Below are 24178 nucleotides of genomic sequence, written 5' to 3'. Positions count from 1 at the left end.
GAGAGATTTGGGAGAGGAGGAGGAGGGGAAGGAGGAGGAGGGGGAGGAGAGGGATTTGGGAGAGGAGGAGGAGGGGGATGAGGGGGGAGGAGAGGGAGGAAGGGGAGGAGAGGGAGGAGGGGAGCCTTTTGAGATCCCATCCTCAGCCCAGGCTGTTAGAGGCGTTAGCTGTGGGTCATGCCATGGGGGAGGCTCACGGTGGGCCGGCCAGACGTAAGCTGGCAGACACAGGAGAGATCATTATGGAAAAGTACCAAACAGGCTGTCCGTGCATGCAAACACACACTCTGAGAATCCAGAGGAGTGGACGTGGCCCTGGGCTGTGGGTGGGGGAGGGGATGCGCAGAATGGGTAAATGATAGCATCTGATGGCGGCAGCAAGCACAGGGGTTGGCGCAGACTGTGGTCTGGAGACAGGAGATCAGACTCCCTAAATTATTGTAAGGACCACATGCTTGCTAAAGCAGTCACTGGGTGCCAGGTGAGGGTTTTAGAGAAAACACTGCTACTCCTGATACCCTCCAAGGTAGGGGATACTATGCCCATTTTACAGGTGGGAACCCTGAGGCTCGGAGAGGGCCAGGGCATTGCCGCCAAGGTCCCACAGCTGGGAAATGGTGTGGCTGGGTTTGAACCAGGGTCTGCCTGACCCCAAAGCTGTGCCCTTACCACGGTCCCATGTTCAATGTTACAAACAAGTTGGGACCTCAAATATTGGTACCAGGTGTATCTTTAGCATCCACTGGTTGTGTATACACAGCATACTCAGGTGGGCGGCCAGGGGCTCCAGCAGAGGCTCCTGGCTGCCTGGGTGGGGCCTCTGCTGCAGGGCCCTTGAGCAGAGGGGTGGCATGTGGCCAGAGTCTTGAACAGCGGCCCGGTGGGGGGTGGGCTTGGACCTTCACCGTGGGACCAAGGAAAAGGCTCTGGAGGGTTCGAAGACGAGTGGCCCGAAGAGCTGTGTCCCTACTGGGGGTGTGGATGGTTGGACGGGAGCGAGGACACGCTGGAGGTGAGTAGACAAGGAGCTGAGCTGTCCCAGTCCCGAGTTCCTGGCCCATGGTCAGCGGGTGCAGGAGGTGGGCTGTCCCCTTGGCTTTCAGCCAGGTGCATCTGGGGCCCCTGCTGGGTGTTTAGCTGCGGCAGTGGGGAGTGGAGACAAAGGGTGGGGGCCTCACCAGCTTGCAGGGCTGTGGTAAGCTGGAAGTGCAGGGCCTCGGCCTTGGGGTCGAAGGCCGAGCTGATAGCCGAGGCCCGCAGGTGCTGCACCAGCTGAGGCTGGAGGCCCTGGGCCGCGTTGTACTGGATGCTGTGGTTACATCGCAGGAACATGGGAAGGCTGTCCTGCAGGAAGGGCTGTGTGGAGCCCACAAAGAGACGGCCCGGCCCTATCTGCACATAGCTCTCCTCGAAGTCCTGGAGGAGGAGGAGGAGGGGAAGGAGAGAGACAAACAATGTCCCAGATTTCAGCTTCCAAGGGGTAGGACCCTCAGCCTCCTATTCAAGGGGCTAGGAAGGCTGGAGGTGGAGGGCTAGTGGGCTTTTCACCCCCTCCTCCAGCCAGTTGGGCACCCTTGAGCAGATGACTTCCCTTTGGCATTCTTAAGTATGAAATGGGGAAGACACCTGAGAGGCTGGGCCTAGGGCATCCTCCCACTGGGCTAAGTGCTGGGGTGTCAGCACGGGGTGCTTGGGGCAGCACATCCCATTCTCTCCCCTGCCCTCATCCCGCACACCTCGGGGCTGGCCCCCACCTGCACTTGAAGATCTGCATCAGCCAGGCTCTCGGGGACGACGCCACTGATCACCACATCAAGGAGCAGGAGGCCATTGGGATCCAGGCCCCGGGCCTCCTGGGTCATCGTCAGCAGCTCCCCTGCAATCCGTCCCCGCCCAGCCTAGAGTCACCATGGGGGAGAGGCCCCGGGCTCAGGCCTCAGCCCCACCCAGCCTACCTGGAAGGAGACCCCTGCTCACCTGTGGCAAACTCCACGTGCGACTTCTGCAGGAAGCTGCCACCCGTCAGAGAGTGGCCGTTCAGGGCATCCCCACTCTCTCCAGCCAGGGCCCAGTAGATGGGGGCGATGGTGACCACAAGCACCCGCATCAGAGGCCCTGCATGGGGCAGACGTGGAGGCTGGGTCAGGGCCAGATCCCGAAAGGCCACCACTCTCCTGCTCAAGATCCCTCTGTAGCTCCTTATTGCCCCAGGAGGGCTCAGCCCCTTCCCTCCCTGCCCAGGCCCAGCCCTGTGATCACCTGAGTCAGTTATTGGATCAGAACCTGGGAAGAGGTGAAGGCAAATATCCAGTTTGTGGAGAGGTTGTGAAAACGAACAGAATATATGTATACAAAAAAGGGCACGTAACTTGTTGATATTCAACTCAGTTCAACAAATCCTAAGGGTGACTGGGTCACCACAGAGCCTGGGACATAGGTGCTGGACCAAGCTGAAAATCAACCAAGTCTCCGCACTTACAGACGCCTTCCAGAAGAGGCTGGGAGAGGAAGGCCATTGACTTGGAAAACAGGGCCAAAATATTGCTCCGGACATGGATTCCCAGACCTTCACATGATGCCCAGCTCTCCTTGCAGGGCAGGGGGTGCCTTGGCCCGGGGATGGGGAAACCCCACTTGCTTGGGGTCAGGGATGGTTGAGCTCAGCGGAACGGCCGCCTCGGAAGAGAGGTGTGGAGGACCGGCGCTCATGGCCAGGAGAGCCTGCTTCCACCACTTGGAGGCTGGCCCACCTGGCTGGGGGCAAGCTGCTTCTCCCTGGCTCCTGCCTGGGCGGCTGGAAGCAGCACCCACATCTGGGCAGCCTCTCACTTCACTCGCCCTGCTGACAGCCCACCTGGAGTCACCCCCAGCCGGAGCTCCCTGACCCCACAATGTTCACACAGGCCTGCGGTCAAGGGCAGTTCTGGAGGTGCTTTAGCACTGCTCCCTCCCTGCTCTGGACCCTCATGGTGCCCTGGGAAGGGCGAGACAGCAGGGTCTGCAACATCACTCCAGAACATTCCATCTGCTGTGGCACACTGACGTATGAATCTGTTTGAAAGTGGACATTCCTTGGTGCTCTGGGCCTTTGAGCTAATTTTATTGTCCTCATTTCCCCCTTTCTGCCCCCTCCAGACCATACCCCTAATCCTTCCTTTTCTATCTGCTCTTAACAGTGGGGGGGAACCTTACTTGGCCATCAGTGACCTCAAAAATCATCATCTGACTGCATTCACGTATGCTGATTCTTTCACACTGTCTCGGTCTGATTTTTATTTTGTTTTGTTGGGAGGTAGTTGGGGGTGGGGGGGAAGTGGCCCGCACCTAAATCCACTTTGGCTTGGACTCGGGGCTTCGGGGCAGTCAGATTTCCTCCAGCCGTCAAGCCCTGAGCCAGCCTCAGTACCCAGGTGCAGGAGAAGCTCTGCCCCCCACTTACCCACACTCGCAGGGATGTGGTTGATGCTGCTCTGGATGGTGGTGATCCCAGAGCGTGCCTCCTGTTGCACGCTGGTGTTGAGGGTGGCCCTGCTAAACTCCCGGCCATTGATCACCCCGGACATGCTGCCCCGGCTCCCGCGGGGCTCCCCTGCGAGGAGGGAGAACAGTGACATTACCCACCTCTATGCCCTCAGAGTAAGCAGGTACTGTTACCCACTTCGTGGAGGAGTAACTGAGGCTCGGCGAGGGGAAATGATTTGCCCAAGGCCACACAGCTCGTGGGTGATGGACTCATTGCCTAGGGGATCCTGGCTCTGAGAGCGAGAGAGAGAGGGAGAGGCTTTTGAGAGGTGCCGTGCCCTGGGATGGTGCTGGCTTCTAATTCTGGCTCTGCCATCACCTTCCTGGAAATCTGGGCAGGTCAGGCCCCCAAGACACCCTTGAGTTGGCTTATCTATAAAGTGAGGAGGTGGGACCACAGATGTGCCAAAGACCTGTTGAGTTCTAAAATGCCGGGAGCTCCTGATGGAGGGACTGGCATGCTCCTCTGAGCCAGGGCACCAGGCCAGGACCTGAATGCTGCCCCCTGAACATCCTTCATTCCATCCGTGGCCCTGGCTCCAGCCGCCCCACAGCTGGATTTCCAAGAGCAGCCGTGCGGTCTGCAAGCAGGCGCTCTCCAGCCCTCATCAGAGGGTGCTTCCTCTGGCTAATGGGCCAGCTGTCTCCTCTGCACAGATGGCATTCTGGGGGAAGGGGGGGCGAGAGACAGAAGCTAGCCTGCCTCTTCGCTCGCCGGCTCTCTGGGGAAATTAACAACCAATTGCCCATGATCTGTCGAAAAAATAACATAAAACACTCAACTGCCAGGATCCTAAATGGGTAAATCAGGGGGCTGGTTCATTCTGGATTCCAGGAAGCAGCGCTGTTTCCTGTAGCCCAGAGCTGGGGTTTTGATGAGATTTGATGCCCAACTGGGATGTCTCTCATCAATATCCGCAGCTCTGGGATTTATGGGAGGGACAGAGGAGCAGGCCATGAACCTACTAACCCTGGCCTCTTAAAAGGGGGAAGAGGAAGAAGTCGGGTGCAGAGAATAAAGGCAGCAGCATGGCCTGGCATCTTTCAAAGGGGACAAGAAATTGGAGTCTGGGGATGACAAGCCACCGTCAACTTTCTCAGACATGGGGTGACTCAGCAGCCTCTTGCCTCCCATGACGCCTGGAGGGGCTGCCCAGGCTGATGGGAAATGAGGAAGAGAAGACAGTGTTCATGGTGAGGGATCCTCAAAACCCCTGAACACCCTTTACCTAGCCATGCCCCATTGGAGGGACTTATCCCATAGACATATTCAGGTGAGCACACAAAGATGTGCATCACAGTGTCCATTTCAGAAAGGGGACTGGAAAAAAAACAACAACAACCCTAAACCTGTTGCTTATTTAATGAAGCCAACAGCAATTAAGTTAGGGACTCGTGGGTGGCTCAGTCGGTTAAGCGGCTGCCTTCGGCTCAGGTCATGATCCCAGGGTCCTGGGATCGAGCCCCACATCATTGGGCTCCCTGCTCAGTGGGGAGCCTGCTTTTCCCTCTCCCTCTGCCCCTCCGCCTGCTTGTGCTCGCACTCTCTGTCAAATAAATACAAATAAAACCTTAAAAAAAAAAAACAGCAATTAAGTTAGGAAAGCATCCCTGTGGAATACGAAACCACGAAAGAAGATGTAGGCTGGGTTTACTGTCATAGGATGTTGTCCAAACAGGTAGGTTGTAAGGGCAACCTATAAATTCGACCTCATTTATAAAAAAGAAAAAGCGCATCTCTTTACCTTTGAGGGAAAAGAGTGTAGAGAGATATACCCCAAGTAATGGCTGAGATGGCTGTTTCTGGTCATTGAAGGAGGTGAGAAAATTGGTAAGTCATTTTTTCTTCATAGATTCGTTTCCAACTTATCTGGCCTTTCTATAATTAGCATACAGGAGACTTTAAACATGGCCGTTTCCATTTAAAAAGTAAGGAGGCTGTTATGAATTAAATGATGTCCCCTTAAAAAGATGTGTAGGGGTCCAAATCCCCAGACCTGAGGCTGTGACCTTATTTGAAGACAGGGTCTGTACAGAGGGGATCAAGTTAACATAAGGTCATTAGGGTAGGCCCTAACTTAATAACTGATGTCCTTATGTGAAGGGGAAATTTAGAGGCGGCCATGTTCCCCGGGGGGAAAACACCATGGGAACTTGTAGGTGGAGATTTGGGTGATGCTTCTATGAGCCAAGGAGCACCACAGGTTGCCAGCAAACCATCAGAAGCTAGGGTCGGGGCATGGGACAGACTCTCTATCACAGATCTTGGAGGGGACCAACCCTGCTTATCCTCGATCTTAGATTTCTGGCTTCCAGAACTGAGAGACACTACATTTCTGAGAAGCCACCCAGGCTGTAGTACTTTGCTATGGCAGCCCTGGGAGACTCATCCAGAAGCCACATGCAGGGCTCAGTGGTTTGGGGTGGGGGCTTCTGAACGGGAGAGGACAAGGACAGGGACCAAGCTCTGAAATAAAGGGAGGGTCCGCTCAGACCGAAAGCTGCCCCCGAGGCAGCATCTGTGGCCAGGTGTCAGAGGACCCCGGGGTTTCTGGAGCTGTGTGGGGGGTGTTCTAGCCCTGTCTGCAGGAGATGAGGAGACCAGGGGCCAGAAAGGGTCCCGCCATGGGTTGGCTCAATGGGTTTCAAGTGGTTTTCAAGCGGCAGTGTGTGAAGTCCCAAGTCCTGATAGTCTAGAGGTGCTGCCTGGAAAGGTATTCTACAGAGACGTGAAGAAGTGATCTGACAGTGTGCGTGAAGACAGATGAGTGACGGCCACCATGGCCGGGGACAGACACGTAAAGCCACAGATAGGGAGTATTTGCTACAGAGACACAGAAACGACAGTCAGGAGCAATATCTGGAGACTTTGCATTGTGCAGTCTGAGTCATTTTGCTGTGGTTTCTCAGGATAGCCCTTTTCTCTGTTTTGAAGTCTGGTCTGGCCCCAGGTGGAAGGGAGCTGAGCGGGGAGGCCCGATGTGGCAGGGGTCTCTGATGCCAGAAAGCAGCATCCGTTACCGCCTCCCTACCATGGCCTAATTCAGACTTTACCCAACAACCCCCAAAGGGGGCACCACGGATGTCCTTGTTTTATTCTCCCTACTTCACAAAATTGTGGAATACCCCCAAAAGAAGACCCATGTTTGTGCCAGGTAAGCAGGAATGGCCAGGGTACCCGTCCAGTACAAGTGGCCAACACTTAGCCTCTTGGAGCCTCAGTTTTCCCAACTGTAAAGGGCCCGGTGGGTAAGATCAGTCCCTGCCGGCTGGCTCCTTGTAAATTTGTGACTCTAAGCAAAGAGAAGAGTCAGGGAGCTGGCAGGGCGGGGGGCCACGTCCCCCATAAGCAACACACAAATCCCCACTGAGCAGATCCCGCCTCTGTCCCCCACGGGCTGAGCGGAGACGCCCCGTACCTCTCACGGCCAGGACGGCCCTGGCCGTGGCGGAACCCAGGAGGTTGTGAGCGACGCACTCGTATGCGCCCGCGTCCCCGGCTTCCACTCGCTGCAGCCACAGGCTCCCATCTGGCAGGGTCCGGAGCCGCCGGCTGGCCCGCAAGGGCTGGCCGGCTCGCAGCCACTCCACTGTGGGCACCGGCTCTCCCGAGGCCTGACACTGCAGGGCCACATCCTCCCCGGATCTCACGGTCACGTCCTGGGGCTCCACCTGGAACACCGGGGCACCTGTGGGAGGCCCGGGGTGGCTTTAGGGCACGTTTTAGTATTTGTATATGTTTCTTCATTCAAACAGATTAGAAAACGCAGAGATAGAAAGGGGACAATAGAATCACAAGTGACCATCACATCCAATTACTGTTCTGACAGTATTTCCCTCCAGACACTGTTTCCCAGAATGGGACCGTAGTGCTCACAGCTGCTTGCTTGCTTGCTTCCTTCCTTTTTCATCCCACAATAAATCTTAAGTGCCTCCCCATGCCATGAGACATTCGTTCCGAGTGCCTACTTGGTGTTCCACTGTTTGGGTCTATTACAGGGATGTTTCCAACGCGGTGCCCCTACTTGGTGCCAGATGGGAGACGGGGCCCCGTCACCTGCTGTGGGTGAGTCTCACCAAGTGGCTCCCTGACCCTCCGTCTCCTCATCTGAAAGATGGCCATCCCTGTCCACTCACTGCCACAAACCCTCCAGAGCGGCTGTGAGGAAAAGGCCTCACATTCCCAGCGCTGGTGAGGACGGGGGTGAGGCGAGCTTGCACACACGGGGGAACAGGTGCACAGCCATGTGAGAAGGGCCGGCCAGGGCTTCAAACAGCAGTAGTCTGCTCTCTCACAGCTCTGGAGGCCAGGAGTCCAAACCCAGCTATTTCACAGGGTAACGTCAAGGTGTCCTGCTTCCTCCAGAGGCTGCAGGGCAGAATCCGTTTCTTGCCTCTTCCAGCTTCTGGTGGCTTCTAGCGTTCCCTGGCTTGAGGCTGTGTCCCCCCAGTCTCTGCCTCCATCTTCCCCTCCTCTTCCTCCCCTCCCCCCCCTCTCCCCCCCCCCCCCCATATATAAGAGATATATGCCTCTCTCTTATAAAAGCACTTGTGATAGCATTTAGGGCCCACCAAGACAACCCAAGATAACCTCCTCATCTTAAGATCCTTAACTTAATCATGTCTGCAAAGATCCTTTTTCCAAATAAGATCACATTCACAGGTCCCAGAGCCAGGATCTCCTAAAGCGGAACGTATGGCAGCCGTATGTCCCAGCCACTCTTGGATCGATACCCTAACAGAAACGTGCATGCGGGGGCGCCTGGGTGGCTCAGTCGGTTGGGCGACTGCCTTCGGCTCAGGTCATGATCCCGGAGTCCTGGGATCAAGTCCTGCATTGGGCTCCCTGCTCAGCGGGGAGCCTGCTTCTCTGTCTCACCCTCTCCCCTCTCATGCTGTTTCTCACTCTTTCTCTCTCAAATAAATAAATTTTAAAAATCTTAAAAAAAAAAAAGAAAGAAACATGTATGTGTGTCCACCAAAGGCATGCGTTAGAATACGGAAGCAGTGCTGTTCATAACTGCCCGGAAGTGCGGTGCAAGACGCAAACTGTGGCGTATCCACTCGGCAGCCAACCATACAGCAACGAGAATGGATGAAGGCCTTCCATGTGTGATCTCACACACAGTGCTGTGCCCAGGAAGCCTGACACGAGAGCACATATGATATGGTTCCATTTAAATAAAGGTCAGAAATAAACAGGAGCACAACGCTGGCCACCGCTGCGTGAAGAGGCCAGCAAGTCCGCTCCCCCAAAAACCAAACATAAAACTTGACAAAATTATCCACACCAACTATTTCAGGGCTCTAGAAGGCCATGAAAGGCAAACAACAAATTGAGCATCATTTCTCCGTGAGAAGCTTCTAGAACTTCGGGCGAGAACGGTGGAGGTGTGGGGCCTGGGGCTGCACCCATCTCCCATCCCCACTTCACCGTGGTTGTCCTGGTGGTTTTGCTGGGGCAGGGCTGGCTGCCAAACCCCCAGCTCTTGCTATCACAAGGGACCGGCTTGATTTGCAGGCGAGGATGCAGGCGTATTCTGAGAGACCGGGGTGTTGTCGGGGGACGGGGTGGGCAGAACTGGCAGGAAGCAAATGGGGACCTGGCACCTCTGCTGGCCTGAGGAAAGCAGGGGACCAGCTGGAAGCTTAATGAGAAGAGCTGGGAAATGAGGGAGCCCTGGAAAGGCCAGATCAGCTCTCTGCACATCCCTGGCTTCCACAGACCATGTGAACCTGTGCAGGGATCCAGGGGTGGAAGGGGGTGCGGGGCAGGAAGAGTCAAAGTCGAGGCCACTCTCAGACTGCCTGAACTCTGAATCACTCCACAGCCACGCGCAGATGCATCCATGGAGGATGGAGCCTTAGTTTCTTCGCCCTTAATTTTCAGCAACTTTGACTGTGATGTCTCTGGTGCAGAATTTCCTTGGGTTTATCCTGTTTGAGTTTTGCTCAGCTTCTTGAATCTGTAGGCTTAGGCCTTTAGTGAAATTTTGCAAAATTCCAGCTCTCATTTCTTTGAATACTCCTCACCCCTTTCTCCTTTCCCTCCAGGACTCTGATGCCACCCTGTCAGATCTTGGCTTCGTCCCACACGTGTCTGTGGCTCTGCTCCTTGTTTTTTTCTGAGTCTGTTTCCTCTCTGTTGTTCAGACTAGGTAAATTCTATTGCTACATCTTCAAAACCACTAATTCTTTCCTTTGTCCTGTTCATACTACACCACTGAAGTTTTCATTTTATTATCAGTTAAGTCCTACAACTTCCCTTTGGTTCTTCGTAGCTCCTATTGGTGCTGTCTTGTTTCAAGCATGTTTCTAATTGCTCAGCCAGGCATTCTTAACGACGCTTATTTTAAGATCCTTGTCAGATCATTCCAACCTCTGTCGCTGTCCGTGGATCAGCGACAATTGAGAGTTTTCTTGTTATTGATCAGACAAGTGAGTTTCAGCTGCATCCTGAACACTCTGAGCATGACAAGCCTCTGCTTCTTACTTCCCAGCAGGCCTCCTCTGCTGCTTCATTGCTACCAGGTGAGAGTAAAAATCCAGCTTCCCTAGGTGGCCTCCGTGGGCACCCTAGAACACGAGGGGTGCTCTACTACTCCCAGGCAGGCATGGGGGTTCAGGGTTCCCACTTCTCTCTGCCGACGTCACCCTGGCTGGGGGGTGGGGGAACATGTGCTATTGCCCCTCACTTGGCCTCACCTGACTCCACCCCCCCAGGGGGGGCACAGGGGTGCTCAGGATAGGGGGCACGGGTAGAAGTGTAGGCTCCCCACCCACTTGGTCTTCGTTGAAGGGGCTTGGGGTGGGGCTGCAGTTTTTTTCACAGTGTTTGGCTGGACTAGGGTGGTCATCATCGGAAAGCTTTCCATCTTGCTGTGCTGTTCCTTTCCTGGTCCTATAGCAAGAGAGAGCAGGCTTTTGCCGGGGCTGTCTGTACGTGTGTGTGTGAGGGCCCCTTGGTCCCTTAGCAAACATTCTGCCCAGGATACACGAGGCAAAAAGAGAATCGGGGGAATCCGCTGCATTGTCACTCCACAGGTCCCAAGATCCTCAGTCAGTCCTTCTTTTCTCTATCTTTCAGAGTCAATGTTTGTCTTCTATGTAACGTCCAAGGTGTTCAGCCGTATGCAGCAGGAGGAGTAGGGAGAAGCACATCTACGCTGTCTTGTCTGGAACCAGAATCAATCCCCAACCCCTGCAGTCCATGACCAAAACTCTCAACAAACTACATAGAAAACTTCCTCCACCTGATAAAAAGCACATGCAAAACCCCACAGCTGCCGTCATACTCAACAGTGGAAGACGGAATGCTCCCTGTCTACAGCTGAAAACAAGGTGAGGCTGTCTGCTCTCTCCACTTCTACTCAGTCTTGCATCAAGGGTCTAACCAATGAAATGCGGCAATGCAAAGAAATGAAAGGTATCCGCAGTGGCAAGGGAGAGGTAAACTGTCTCCACTCCTAGGTGACGTGTAGAAAATCCTATACACAGAAGCTCCTAAGGAATCTAGCAAAAATGACCAGAACTCAAAAACAAATTCAGCAAGGTTTCGAAGATCGAGATACAAAAATCAATTGGATTTTTGTATATTAGCAATGCAAAACCCAAAAATTAAACCAATAATAATTCCATCCACAATAGCATCAAAAATAATAAAATACTTAGTAATCAATGTAACAAAAAGGGATAAGACCTGTGAACTATTAAGACATCACTGAGGAAACTAAGATCTAAATAAATTGTACAGAGCAATTGCATATCCATATGCAAAAAAAAAAAAGAAAAAGGAATTTAGAAAAAGGAACTTATTTCACACAAAAATTAACTCAAAGTGAAAGTGGATCACAGACTTCCATGTAAAAATGAAAACTGTCAACCTTATAGGAGAATGTGACCTTAGGCTAAACAAAGATTTTTTTAGCTATAATACCAAACACACAGTCTATAAAATACAAAATTGATAAATTTGGACTTCATCAAATTTTAACACTTTCGCTCTTCCAAAGCACCGATAGGAAAATGCAGAGACAAGCCACAGAATGGAGGGAAATATCTGTAAATCACGTATCTGATAAAGGACTTGTATGCAGATGACATAAAGAACTCTCAGAACTCATTCATAAGACAAACAACCCAATTGTAAAATGAGCAAAACATCTGAAAAACACTTACCCAGAGAAGACACATGAATGAGCTGTACACACACACACACACACAAAGACACTCAATATCATTAGTTATTAGAGGGATGCAAATGAAAACCGCGGTGAGATACTAGTTTGCACCCACGGGATGACTGAATAAAAAAGGCAGACAACAAAAAAGTTGGCAAGAATGTAGAGAAACCGAAGCCTCATACACTGCTAGAAGAAGAGCAAAATAGTACAGCCAGTTTGGTGGTTTCCTGAAAAATTAGCTATATCAAGCAATGCACTCCTAGGAATCTACCCAGGACAAAGGAGGACACATATCCACACAAAGACTTGCATGCTGATGTTCACAGCAGCATTATTTGTAACAGCCCCAAATCAGAAACCAGCTAACTGTCTAGTAACTGATGAATGGATACTGTTCAGCAATAAAACAGGATGAAGCACTGATAGGTGCTATAATATGGATGAAGTGTGAACACATTGATGAGTGAAAGAACTCGGAACTGAAGAATACACAGGATTCCACTTAGATGAGGTTTCCAGAAAGGTGTGTCCACAGAGGCAGAAGGCGGATTGGCAGCTGCCTGGGGCTGGGGGCAGGAACAGACGGGCAGAGGGAGCTTCCTGGAGTGATAAGAAATGTCCCAGAAACAGATCGTGGTGATGGATGGACAATGCTATGAGTTTACTAAGAATCGCTAACTGCAGGCTTAGAATGGGTGAATTTTTTCATTTTTAAGAAGTGTGGTAGAGGGGCACCTGGGTGGCTCAGTTGGTTAGGCGACTGCCTTCGGCTCAGGTCATGATCCTGGAGTCCCAGGATCGAGTCCCGCATCGGGCTCCCTGCTCAGCGGGGAGTCTGCTTCTCCCTCTGACCCTCCTCCCTCTCATGCTCTCTGTCTCTCATTCTCTCTCTCTCAAATAAATAAATAAAATCTTAAAAAAAAAAATTAAAAAAAAAAAAGAAGTGTGGTAGAAAACAAATAACATGAAGTTTACCATCTTAACCATTTTGAAGTATAGTGTTGAGTAGTGAAGTGTGTTCACACTGTTGGGCAACCCTCACTGCCATCCACCTCTAGGACCCTCTCATCTTGCAAAACTAAAACTCTAGATCCATTCACCCACTTCTCTCCATTGTCCCCCCCACCATCAGCTTTCTGTTTCTATGACTCTGACAACTCTAGATACCTCATATAATTGGGAGTCATACAGTGTGTTTTGGTGACTGCCTTATTTCACTTGAGGCCCTCAAGTTTCGTTCATGTTGTAGCAGGTGTCAGATTTCCTTCTTTTTAAAGGGTGGATATTCCACTGTATGAATGGGTGAATTTTGTGGTATATATCTTAATGAAGCTGTTTTTTTCAAAGTAATCTCTATGCCCAACATGGGGCTCGAACTCACGACCCCAAGATCAAGAGCCCCATGCTCTACCGACTGTGCCAGCCAGGCACCCCAAGCTGATTTTTAAAGGTAAAACTCTGGACAGGGATCACCTGGGGGCAGGGGGCATTGACTGGAAAGGGGGTATGATATGATGGGAGTGGCTGGGAGCTGGTAGTGTTCCATTTTTCTATTTTTGCTCTGGGTGCAAGTTAACCTGGTGGGTTCATGTTATGAAGATTTGTCGAGGGGCGCCTGGCTGGCTCAGTCAGTCAAGCATCCGACTCTTGATTTCGGCTCAGCTCATGATCTCCGGGTCGTGAGATTGAGCCCTGTGTGGGGCTCTGCACTGGGCATGGAGCCTGCTTGAGATTCTCTCTTTCCCTCTCCCCCGCCCCTCCCTGCTTGCGCTCTCTTTTCTCTCTCTCTCTTTTTCTCTCTAAGTAAGTAAATAAATAAAAGATTAAAAAACAAAATTCACTGAGCTGTACCCTTATAACATTGTATTCTCCCTATGTGTGTTTATCTTCAATAAAAAGTTGTACTCAAAATCCCTATTTAGACGATTTGGCAGGGTTACTTTGGGGTTCAGATGGTACTCTGTAAACTACCAGCTACTTGGCAAATCCAAGAGCTGTGACTGTGATCTTGTGGATGGTTGTGAGTTTGAATAAATGGGGCCCCCGCCCAGGCCTAGCTGTTGGGTCCCTGGATCTTCATGGGACCTCAACTGCGTGTTCTCGACAAATATTTGTATGAGAATTCCCAGTCTGTGGCCCTCCCTCTCTGCCCTCCATTCTGATCAGACAGCCTGGGACGCACCACGCCAGCCTCAGCATGGCTGCTCGACCCCCTGAGTGCCCCCCGACACTGTCCCTACCCACCCAGGGCCCAAGCGAGGGGGAGGCCGAGACTCACTCTGCAGCACGAGGATCACTACTTTCTCCACCACGCCCACCTCATTCTCTGCGAGGCATTGGTACTGGCCGGCATCGTCCATCTGCAGGGGGGCATGAGAGGGGGTGCGTGGTGTTCAGGAGAGCAGGATGAGGGGGCCATTCGGGGCATGGAAACAGGCGACTGGAGTAAGACCCGTCTAACCAGAGGAGCTTAGAGGGTAAACCAGCCGGGGGCTTGTGGAGTTCATCAGAAGAGCCTCCACGGCTCTTGTCAACAGACATCCAAAGAGGATCTAGCCTCTTTCACACCTGGAACATGGGGGGCAATGGTGACTGAGAGCATGGATTTGCTGCCCTTGGCGGAGCCACATGCTGCAAAAGCATGATTTAGATCCCCCTCTTCCAAACTGGGTACAATGAAGTATCATCACTCCATGGCACATTATTAGGGACTCCTTGAAAAAAGGGCTCCGTGGTGAAGTAAGTTCGGGAAACACTGAGTCAGACAACAACCCACTTCTGGCTGCGAGATTCCTTGGGGCTTTTACTGTGCGGGCGTGTGCCGCGAGCCTTCCAGAGGGTTTGTGGTGTTTTCCCAGCTTAGCGCGAGAGAAGCTTTTTCTACAGGATACCCACCACCACGGCCAGTGAGGAAGCCCGGGAAGAACACAGCTCAGATTCACTTCTGAGCGGCAGTGCCACCAGGAGCGGGAGCTGGGGGGCAGCCTGAGGCCACCGTCTACACCCAGAAGGTGATATCCTGGAGGCCGCTCCCAAGGGACTGTGGAGGCAGCACAGCATGCAGGTGAGAGTGGAGATTTGGGGGTCAGATCAGGATGGGACTAAATCTGGCTCCACTGGGGACGGTCCTGGACTCATTACAAATACGCTGCCATGTCCCCATACGAGTACACGTCATCTCCCCATTGCTAAAATGGGGATCATGGCCGCTAAGATCGGACAGGAAATCATGCTCATCAGAGCAAAAGTACCTACCAGGGCCTAGCCCGTGGTAGAGACTCAGGTAATGGTGGGCAAAATCAAGGGCCCCGAGGAAGAGCCTAACAGGACAGTATTATGGATGTCCACATGACCACTGGGAAGGTGAGGGGGGCTGCCCCAGGGCTCAACACTTTGGAAACAGCATAGAGCAGGAGTCAGGAAAGCTGGGATGGGGTCCTGCCTTGGGCACTTACTGGTCATGGGCCTCTCTGAGCCTCAGTGTCTTCATCTGTAAAATGGGGCACTCTTACTTGTCTACTTTGCGCTATGGGGTTGTTAATAATCACATTTATTGGTATTACCCAGGGGCCAGTCACTCTTAAATTCCTGGCATGGGTCATCTCACTGATTTCTTATGATAAACCTATGAGGTAGAAACAACTATTAGCCCCACTGAATGGCCAGGGTGACTGAGGCACAGAGAAAAGTCACAGGCTGGAGGTTACTTGAGTTAGTGGCGGGGTGAATCTGGGTCATGGGTGGGAAAGTGCTTTGTAGACTGTAGGGGACTGTGGCAACCTAAAGAACTCTCCTAAGCCATCAGAAAAGGCTGTGGGTTGTCCCCACCCCAAGGCACTGGGTCCCGCCTTGCCTCCGTGCTGCGGATGGTCAGCGAGCCATTCTGTAGCCGATACCGGAGCCGGCTGCCCCGGAGCGGGAGGCCATCTTTGATCCAGTGGATGTCAGGTGCCGGGGTGCCGCGGACCACACAGTCCAGCTGGATGCTGCTCCCCACAGGCTCCACCAGGTAGGAGAAGGCCTCCCCTTGCAACACAGGGGCTTCTGCAAGATAACATCAGACAAAATGTCAGAAAGGAGGTTCCCTCAGCCTCTCCCATAAACCCATCCCCAGAGGCTCCTGCTGGCCCAGCATGACTGTGAATAGTCAACCATCAGGGATGGCAGACAACTTCCATGTCATGGGTCAAGCGAAATAGACTGCTGGGAACACCAATTTGAAACGGAGTGGAATAGTGCTGCGATTGATTAGTGATGCCTGAGGCAGGTACAGGACATAAGGTAGTGTTATGAGTGTCATATACTTGCTCGAATGGATGGATTGTCCCAGCTGCAGAGTACCTGCCAGGGACTTTGGGAAATAAAGACTACATAACCATTAGGACACCTTGGTTGGACAGAGCAACATTAAGACATCCCTGATCCTCGCTTCATGCAAATCGTTTTTTTAAAGATTTTATTATTTATTTATTTATTTATTTATTTATTTATTTATTTATTTATTGTGCATGAATGGGGAAGGGGCAGAGGGAGAGGGAGAGAGAGAGCATCTCAAGCAGACTCTGTGCTGAGCGTGGAGCCCAATGCAGGGCTCGATCCCACGACCCATGAGCTCATGACCTGAGCCAAAATCAAGAGTGGGATGCTTAACGGACTGAGCCATGCAAGCGCCCCCATGCAAATCTTAAACCACTCTTGGCCGCCCCATGTCAGTTTCCAGGCTTGCTGGTTTCCTGAGGCTGAAACCAGCTGCACCTGCGTCCTGGTGCCTTGGGCTGCTCATTCCCCTCTATGAAGCTCCACCCTACCCATCCTGAAAGGAAGCAAACTAAGTCATGGCATCATGGAGGGTTACCACGCTGCCCTTGACCGAGCAGGGCCGTGGGGGACAACTGGTAGGCTGGCAAGCTTCAGGCATTTTCCTGCCGGGGTACCTTGGCCTCCGTGCCCTCCTTCTACACGGGCCCCATGCCGCTGAGGGCGGTGCTGCCCATCAATTGGTCAGATCTCATTCTACCTGCAGCCAACTCATCTGGGGAACATAAGAAATCCTGATGCTGGGGCTTCACCCCAGAGAGGCTGGTTTTTGGAGTCAGAGGGGGAACCTGGGCCTCAGCATTTTCTAAAGTCCCCCAGGAGATCCTAAGGCACAGTCAGGGTGGAGGGTTACTAGTTCAGAGGTCAGGAGGTCTATTTCTTTTTTTTTTAAAAGATTTTATTTATTTGACAAAGAGAGAGAGAGGGAGAGCACAAGTAGGCAGAGAGGCAAGCAGAGGGTGAGGGAGAAGCAGGCTCCCCGCAGAGCAGGGAGCCCGATGTGGGGCTCGATCCCAAGACCCTGGGATCATGACCTGAGCCGAAGGCAGACGCTTAAGGACTGAGCCACCCAGGCGCCCCAGGAGGTCTATTTCTTAGAAAAACCAACACATCGGGTTCATCGGGGGTCTCAGGAAAGGCCACAAGGCTCATGCCCTACCCTTCACATGGACGAAGCTGACAGCCTGCACGCGGCCCACTCTGTTCTCGGCCCAGCAGACGTAGGTCCCGCTGTCCTCTCTGGTGACGGCCACCCGCTGCAGTGTGCTGCCCCCGTCCTGCTCAGACACCCCCTCTGGTAGAAAAGAGATGCCCCGCAGGGTTTTGAGTCCAGGGTGCTAGGGACCCCTCGTGCCCTGAATACTTCACTCAGGCCGGGGTACCCAGCAGGTGTTTAGCAAAGACATGAAAACAGGTGTCTCTTCCCGAGGTGGGAACTTGACCATGTCAAGACCCATTCACGGCAGGCCCAGGCCACGGTAGGGGATGCGCTGGAAGAACCAGACTTTTATCATTTTCAAGTCTGCACCGTGAGCTGGCTGCGTGGGTGAGGGTAGGTCTTTGGGGGCCTATTAACATGCACTTCCCGCATTAAACCAGTTCACCCTCAGCACCCCTGTTATCTCCATCTTGAGATGAAGAAGCTGGGCTCAGAGAGGCTGAATCACTCCCCCAAACTCCCTCCCTGGGAGGTGGCGGGGTCTGGGCAAAGTGTTCCTCACAGGTGCACAAAGGTGAGCTTCTGAGCCCATTTCATAGCTCTTGGACTCCGGTTTAGGAGCGTCTGAAAATATCACTTTGCAGTGGAGGGGACTCAGCAACTCATCAATTCAGCAGACATTTATTGAGCACCTACTATATACCCTGTGCCCTGTGCAGGCCCTGTGCCTCTCTAAACATCGCCTCGGGACCAGATGGGAGAACAGAGCCCCGCCCCCAAGGAAAGGAGTTTTCCCAGGGGCCCACAGTGGGAGCAGCAGTGCTGGGTTGGAACACAAGCCCCCTCCCGGCCCTGAGGTCTCGGGGTTGAGTCTTTTTCGCAGGTGGCTTCTTGTCAGGTCTGACATGTGACCCGTCACATACGGCCACACGTGTGTTTGCTCTGCTCCCCCCGCACAGGGCCAAGTCTGGAGACCCAGAACCTGACACCGTCTTCCTCTCCACGAGGTTGGGTCTCCCCACCAGTCTGCCCTCCTCCCAGGTCCTGGGTCCCCATCCACCCGCTCCCAGGAGGCCCAGACCCGTGACTGGCCGGTCGTTGATGGTCCAGCCAATGCGGGGGGTAGGGCTGCCCCGGGCCGCACAGCGAAGCCACAGCCTGTCCCCGAGGTGCAGGCTTCGGTCCCCAGGCAGGGTGGTGAAGACGGGCAGTGCCAGGATGCTGAGGTGCACGCGGCGGCGGGCGCGGCCCACAGCGTTCTCGGCCACGCAGGTGTAGGTCCCAGCGTCCTGACTCTGTCGGCAGAGGAGGGGTCAGCCTGAGCACTGCCCCCACCCGCAGCTCCTAGGGACCCCTTCTCCCGCAGGTTCCCTGGGAGCATGCAGCCCAGAGAGGTGAAGGGGCTTGCTCAAGGTCACATAGCCAGTAAATGGCTCTGCTTCACTGCTTCACCGCTGCGCCCCCCTGCAGCCTTCCTAACCATCCAAGCCCTGACTGCACGATGGTAACAACACCCACGATTTGCCGGACGCCTTGTTCGGGACTTCACCAGCACCAGCTCATCCATGCTCCCATCATCCCTGAGACAGGCCCCGTGTTGAGTGCCTTTTGTAGAGAGGGCTCAGCCAAGCTCTGAGACGTCCCGTGGGGCATTGCAGCAAGGCTGGTGCACTCACCATGCTATCTGGCTCTCCGTGCGGCAAGGTCAGAGGACCCTGTGACTGCCCCCCCCACAGCAGGTGCACCCACCGAGCCACCACCCATCCATCCAGAGAGAGGCCCGTTTGTAATTATAGAATCTAAGTGCTGTTGGGGAAGTGGGGTGGGGATCACACCCACGCCCTGGGCTCAGGTCAGCAACAAAGCAGGGTGGACAACAAACAGGCACAGCGTGGGGACACAGAGTCATCTCTGTGCCCCGCCCCCCACCCCGTCCAGGGCTCCTTCCGTCCCTCAGGAATTAGCCATGGAGGTCCAGGTTCAAATCTTGGTTCTGCCTCTTGGCAAAAACTGGATACACTCTGAGCCTCAGTTTCTTCATCTGTACTTGGGGATTATAATACCCCTGGGATTAAAAGCTGCACAGCGCTCAGCACAGACCATGACAAACAGGGGGCTGCTCAGCAGAGATTTTCTGCTCCCATTATCATTACTACTCCCCTTCTTGCCGCACAGGGTGGGAGGCTCACCTCCAGGTTCTTCACCAGCAGCTCCCCCGAAGGCTGGATGGTGAACTTCCCCTCGGCTCCGGACACGGGCTGGCCATCTTTTTCCCAGGTGATGCTGGGCTCAGGACTGCCGCTGGGCGAGCAGGGCAAGAGGGCGTGGGAGCCTTCGGTAATGGACAGGTCAGGGAGGCCAGTCTCGATCACGGGCGGGACTGTGGGGAGAGGGAGGGCCACGTGGGGACGGGGGCTGGGCTGGGGTGGGCTGCCCCTCTCCAGCGCCCTAGGCAGTCGGCATCCCCCTCGCCCCTTCCTCCACCCCCATCTGCTGCCTCCACCACCTCTGTCATAGGCCATTGCCCGTGCTCTGGACAATTTGGGGACTGTTGAGTTTGGTGAAGCTGTGACAGGGTGAGGCCAATGTACACACAATGGCTAAGGGGACAGAAATGGCTTTTGTTACTGGAAAGCCACAAATGAATGAGGGATGATTCATGAAAGGTCAGAGGACGCAGAGGGACCCGAGTTACGGTCAAAAGGCAGACCTTGAGCACAAAATGGGAGAAGATGCTTTTCCCTCAGTTCCGTCTGGAATACAAGCCACGCTGGGATAGGGAAGGATGCAGGGATGCCGAAGGCCCTAGCCCGCTGGGGTCCGCCTCAGCCCCCTTCCCTGGGCCCACCTTGTACCACCAGCCGTGTTTTCCCCACGGCGCTGCCCGCGCTGTTCTGGGCAAGGCAAAAATAGTTCCCGGCATCCTCTGGGCTGGCGTGGATAATCCGAAGCTGTCCGGTGGGTAGGACCTGGGTACTTGCTCCTGGATTAGCGGGGAGGAAATCGGGGGCTGGTGGTGGGGGCAGCAGGACCACCGAGGAGGGCAGGAGAGCCACTTGGCCATTCTGTTGGACCAGGCAGCAAGTGCCTCGTTGTGATCACAGGGTTCAGGGGGACGGAGCCCCAGAGCCCAGCCAGGCTGCCCCCGCCACCCCCATCCTGCCAACTCCGCCACTGAGTGCTCAGACTATCAAGCTCTGGCTGGTGAACAGAGACAGGTGGGCAGGAGGTGAAGCGGACGCATGGACTTTCTGGGACCTCCCAGCAGGTCTGCAGAGCCCCCCCCCAATTACCCCTCCCCTCCCTGGGGCACGCGGGAGGATCCCAGGCCCATACAGTTCTTCCCTTGCTGGTGCTGAGACTCACCTGCAAGGATGCTGAGCCCCTCCTTCTGCCAGGTGATGCTTGGCCGGGGGATGCCCGAAGCCTCACAAGGCAGCAGCACCTCCTCTGCCGCCAGAGCCCGGACCACGCTGGGCAGAGGCTTCACCACGGGGGAGGCTGCAAGGGGACAGGGCTGCAGAGGTCCCTGGGGACACCTTTAACGCCCAGGCCCCTCCCACCAGGGGTCCCTGAGCACCAGAGAGAGGAGCCTCTACAAGGAACAGGGGATTCCTGAAATCACAGCACGGAGGACTCCGGGGGGCCGGTTCTTCCCTCCCAAGGAATCCCATCAGGGAGTCAGATCAGAGGCAGGTCTGGGCATCTGGAACCTGGGGCCCTCACCTCCCTACCCAGCCCTACCTGCCTCTAGCTCTCCTCCACCTGCCAGGAGACGCTTACCCTGCACAGTAAGGACCACATGCTTGTGGGCCACGCCGGCAGAGTTGCGGGCCGTGCAGGTGTAGCGGCCGGTGTGGATGGGGAGGGCCTGCCCGATCTCCAGGGCACCTGCGGGTGGCAGCGGGGCATGGAGAGGGCTGAGGGGACCCGGGACAGACGTCCCTTACCCACCCCCACCCTGGTGTCTCTCTTGCAGGCCACTCCACCTGCCTCCCTGCCCATTTGTAAGCAGCAAGGGAAAACCTGGGTTCGAGGCCTGTCTGTGTTCCCTGTCTGGAGCATAACTGTGGGCAAGTCCCTTCCACTCTTGGGGCCTCAGTTTCCCCATGTGTACAATGAGGAATCAGACAGGGTGGCCTCTAGAAACTTCCGGCTGCGATGTTCCAGAACCTGCCACCACCCTGCCTAGAATCCCTGGCCCACCCATAGTTCCACGGGCCCTCACCCTGCTACCTTTGCTGTGATTTGCTCAAAACTTGCCTCCTCCAGGAAGCCTTCCCAGATTACTGCTTCATCTGTCCTCCCTTTGCCCTGTCTTCCTTAGTCTTGGGTGCTCGGTGAACACCGTTTTAACCTTCCTGGACCACCCCAGCCCCAGATGGAACCAGAACGTCAACTTCCTTTACGTGATGGGCTTCCTTCCCTATAACTGATTGTCAGAAGAAAGGGTTCTACTGCTTTGGAAGAGTTTGAAAACCGCAGATCTGGCCAGTGGTGCTCAGGCTTTAGGATTTCACCAGCTCACCAACTAACAAATAAATGTAATTTGGATAATCCCCATAGAGTTGCCAACTTTTAATTTTGACAGGCAAAGACATTTCAAAAGCACCCATCTACTATCATCTTGATTTCATGAAAGAGAGGAACTTCTAACACTAAAATATTAAGAAAAGTATAATTTCAGAGTAACGGAAAATCCTTCGGATGAGATCAAACTAGCTTTATGAAAACTCTCACGTAGATATTATTTTCCTCACGTTGCCATGAGGAGCAGCACCGATCTGTCAACTAACATCAGGGGACCACTGATGAACATCAACAAGCTAGTGCGTAAGTGGGGATACTAAGGCCCAGAGAGGGTGAGGGGTCCCCCTAGGTCACACAGCAGGGAACGGCAGAGCCAGGCCGGGGCGCTCCATCTTGCTCTCCCACCTGGCTCCAATGGTCTGCTTTCATTCCCTCCGCCCGATTCCCCCCAGTCTCCATTCTCCGTGGCTCACCCTTACTTACCCGAAGGCAAGACACGATAGCCGTTCCCCTGCCTCCCCAGCTGGGTGCCTGCCTTGCTCCAGGACACGACCGGGGCTGGGACACCCATGCTGTGACATGTGAGGACCACGGGCGCCATCTTGGTCACGGTGAAGTCTGTCTGGTCGTCGGCAATGGTGGGAGGTACTATAATGCAATACAAGGCTTGAGGCCCTGCCGAGGTCCACGGGGGACCACGCAGCCATTGGGCCAGGTGAATGAGAGCTATCAACAGAAGACTAAGACACAGGTGACATCAGTGACGAAGGGCCAGGGAGGGAGGGGCAACAGAGAGAGGTCACAACACTCGCTCGGGAAGTATTTTTTGCTGGGCTTTGGGGTATAGTTAAGAACTGCTTTCTGCAGAGACACCAGCTAGGTGTCTCTGGAGTGTTTCACAAGAGAGCCTTCACAAGAGTGGGAGCTCAGAGCTGGGGAGGCCAGAGAAGGTCTCCAGGGAAAGTGCCATTTAACCTGAGATCTGAAGGAAGAGCAAGCGTCCGCTGGGTGAAGGGTGAAGTGTTCAGAGCAGAGGGAATGGCATGTGCAGAGGGAAATAGAATATGCAAAGGCCCTGAGGTGAGGAACTAAAAGCTAAGCAGCATGACTGGATCCCAGAGTGAGGTGGGCCTTGGGGTGAGCTGAACCTGGGGGGTGGGGGGGCGGTTGGCTGGGCCAGCATGCACAGGACCCTGCGGACCCAGGTGACACCTTTGCATTCTATCCTGAGTGCAGTGGGTAGCCGTGAAGGGAGGAATTTTCACCAGGGTGATGACAAAGTCAGATTGGGGTTTAGAATAATCTGGATTGGGGAGAGGACTCTCCTGAGAGATCCTACGTGCCAGGAACAGTGCTGGAGTCAGGGCTGCGTCGGGTGGGATCAGGAGATGCAGGTGATACCCCCATCCTATCTTCTCCCTCCTCCTGTTCCAACTCACCGTGGATGGTCACCTGGTAGAGCCTGCGGGCCTCGCCCACCTCATTGCTCACCACGCACTCAAAGTGGGCTGAGTCCCGGGGGCCGGGAGCTGCCAGGAGCAGGGCGTTGGAGGGCAGGAGCCTGGGACAGACAGTTGGCTGCTAAGCGACGGGCCTGGCTGACCCGAGCCCAGCCAGCTATGACCTGCCTGCCCAGCAATCTGGATGCAGTGGACCGGGTATCTCATGAGTCATTTCTCCTCTGGTATCTGCTCCCCAGCCCTGAATCTCGAAATTTCTTCTAGAAGTTTCTGTTCTTAAAGATGTGGCTGTTGAGCTTGTGGGCAAATTTAATTTTCATCCCTGTGTTTCTCTATTACCCTGTATGTTTCTGCAATCACCAGCTCTGACAACTTCTATAATAGCGACCAGATCCAAGTCCCTTATCAGAACAGCTTATGTTGGTTGAACACCTGCTTTAGACAAAAGCTCCGTGATGGTCCGGCACCTGACACAGCAAATATCTGGCAAATTAATTGGTGAATTGACTCCTTTAATGTGCCCAGGGGTCATTTCATGATCAGCTACCTTTGAGAAATAGGGAGACGAGTATTCGGGCTCAGCCGAACTCAGGCCTCCAGGTATCGACATTGTTAGGTCCCAGCAACTGTAATGGTGTTAAACCCCCTGTTGGGCATCTCAGTGAAGATCCTTCTAGACCCCTGAGGTTGAGACACAGATCCTGGTGCTTTGTTGAGGACCAGGGTGCCTCCCTGCCTTGTTTCTGACCGGGCTCCCCACTATGAAACGGGCACCCCCTTCCCCACCCTGAGCACCTCATGGTACCACCCCGAGGGCCAGCTCCGTACCGGTAAGCATCCTGCTGCAGATGGAAATCCAACTTCTGTCTATCCTTCCACCAGACCACCCGGGGCTTGGGGGAGCCGCTGGCCTCACAGGGCAGTGAGGCAGGGATGTGGGCAGGCAGGGTCAGGTTGGAGGGGCCAGGAGTGATGGCTGGAGGCTCTGGGGAGACAGCAGACAAGGG

General features: G+C 54.1%; 1 protein-coding gene across 1 annotated transcript in view; it reads right to left on the bottom strand.

Moving 5' to 3' along the window:
- The window catches only part of HMCN2 (hemicentin 2), a 150859-nt gene that overhangs the window by 7455 nt on the left and 119226 nt on the right, over positions 1-24178 (bottom strand). The window contains exons 75-90 of the mRNA XM_044920435.1: positions 24000-24156; positions 23151-23272; positions 22195-22359; positions 20965-21072; positions 20548-20682; positions 20030-20164; positions 19371-19561; positions 18263-18476; positions 17182-17316; positions 15559-15749; positions 13984-14065; positions 6942-7211; positions 3440-3589; positions 1978-2115; positions 1755-1876; positions 1179-1416 (exon numbers count right to left, since the gene is read on the bottom strand). Of these exons, the coding sequence (XP_044776370.1) occupies positions 1179-1416; positions 1755-1876; positions 1978-2115; positions 3440-3589; positions 6942-7211; positions 13984-14065; positions 15559-15749; positions 17182-17316; positions 18263-18476; positions 19371-19561; positions 20030-20164; positions 20548-20682; positions 20965-21072; positions 22195-22359; positions 23151-23272; positions 24000-24156 (2553 nt within the window). The remainder of the gene's footprint in view (positions 1-1178; positions 1417-1754; positions 1877-1977; positions 2116-3439; positions 3590-6941; positions 7212-13983; positions 14066-15558; positions 15750-17181; positions 17317-18262; positions 18477-19370; positions 19562-20029; positions 20165-20547; positions 20683-20964; positions 21073-22194; positions 22360-23150; positions 23273-23999; positions 24157-24178) is intronic.

This window comes from Neomonachus schauinslandi, chromosome 13 (assembly GCF_002201575.2).
Source record: "Neomonachus schauinslandi chromosome 13, ASM220157v2, whole genome shotgun sequence".
NCBI lineage: Eukaryota > Metazoa > Chordata > Mammalia > Carnivora > Phocidae > Neomonachus > Neomonachus schauinslandi.
This window is presented reverse-complemented; position numbering and strand designations above follow the sequence as displayed.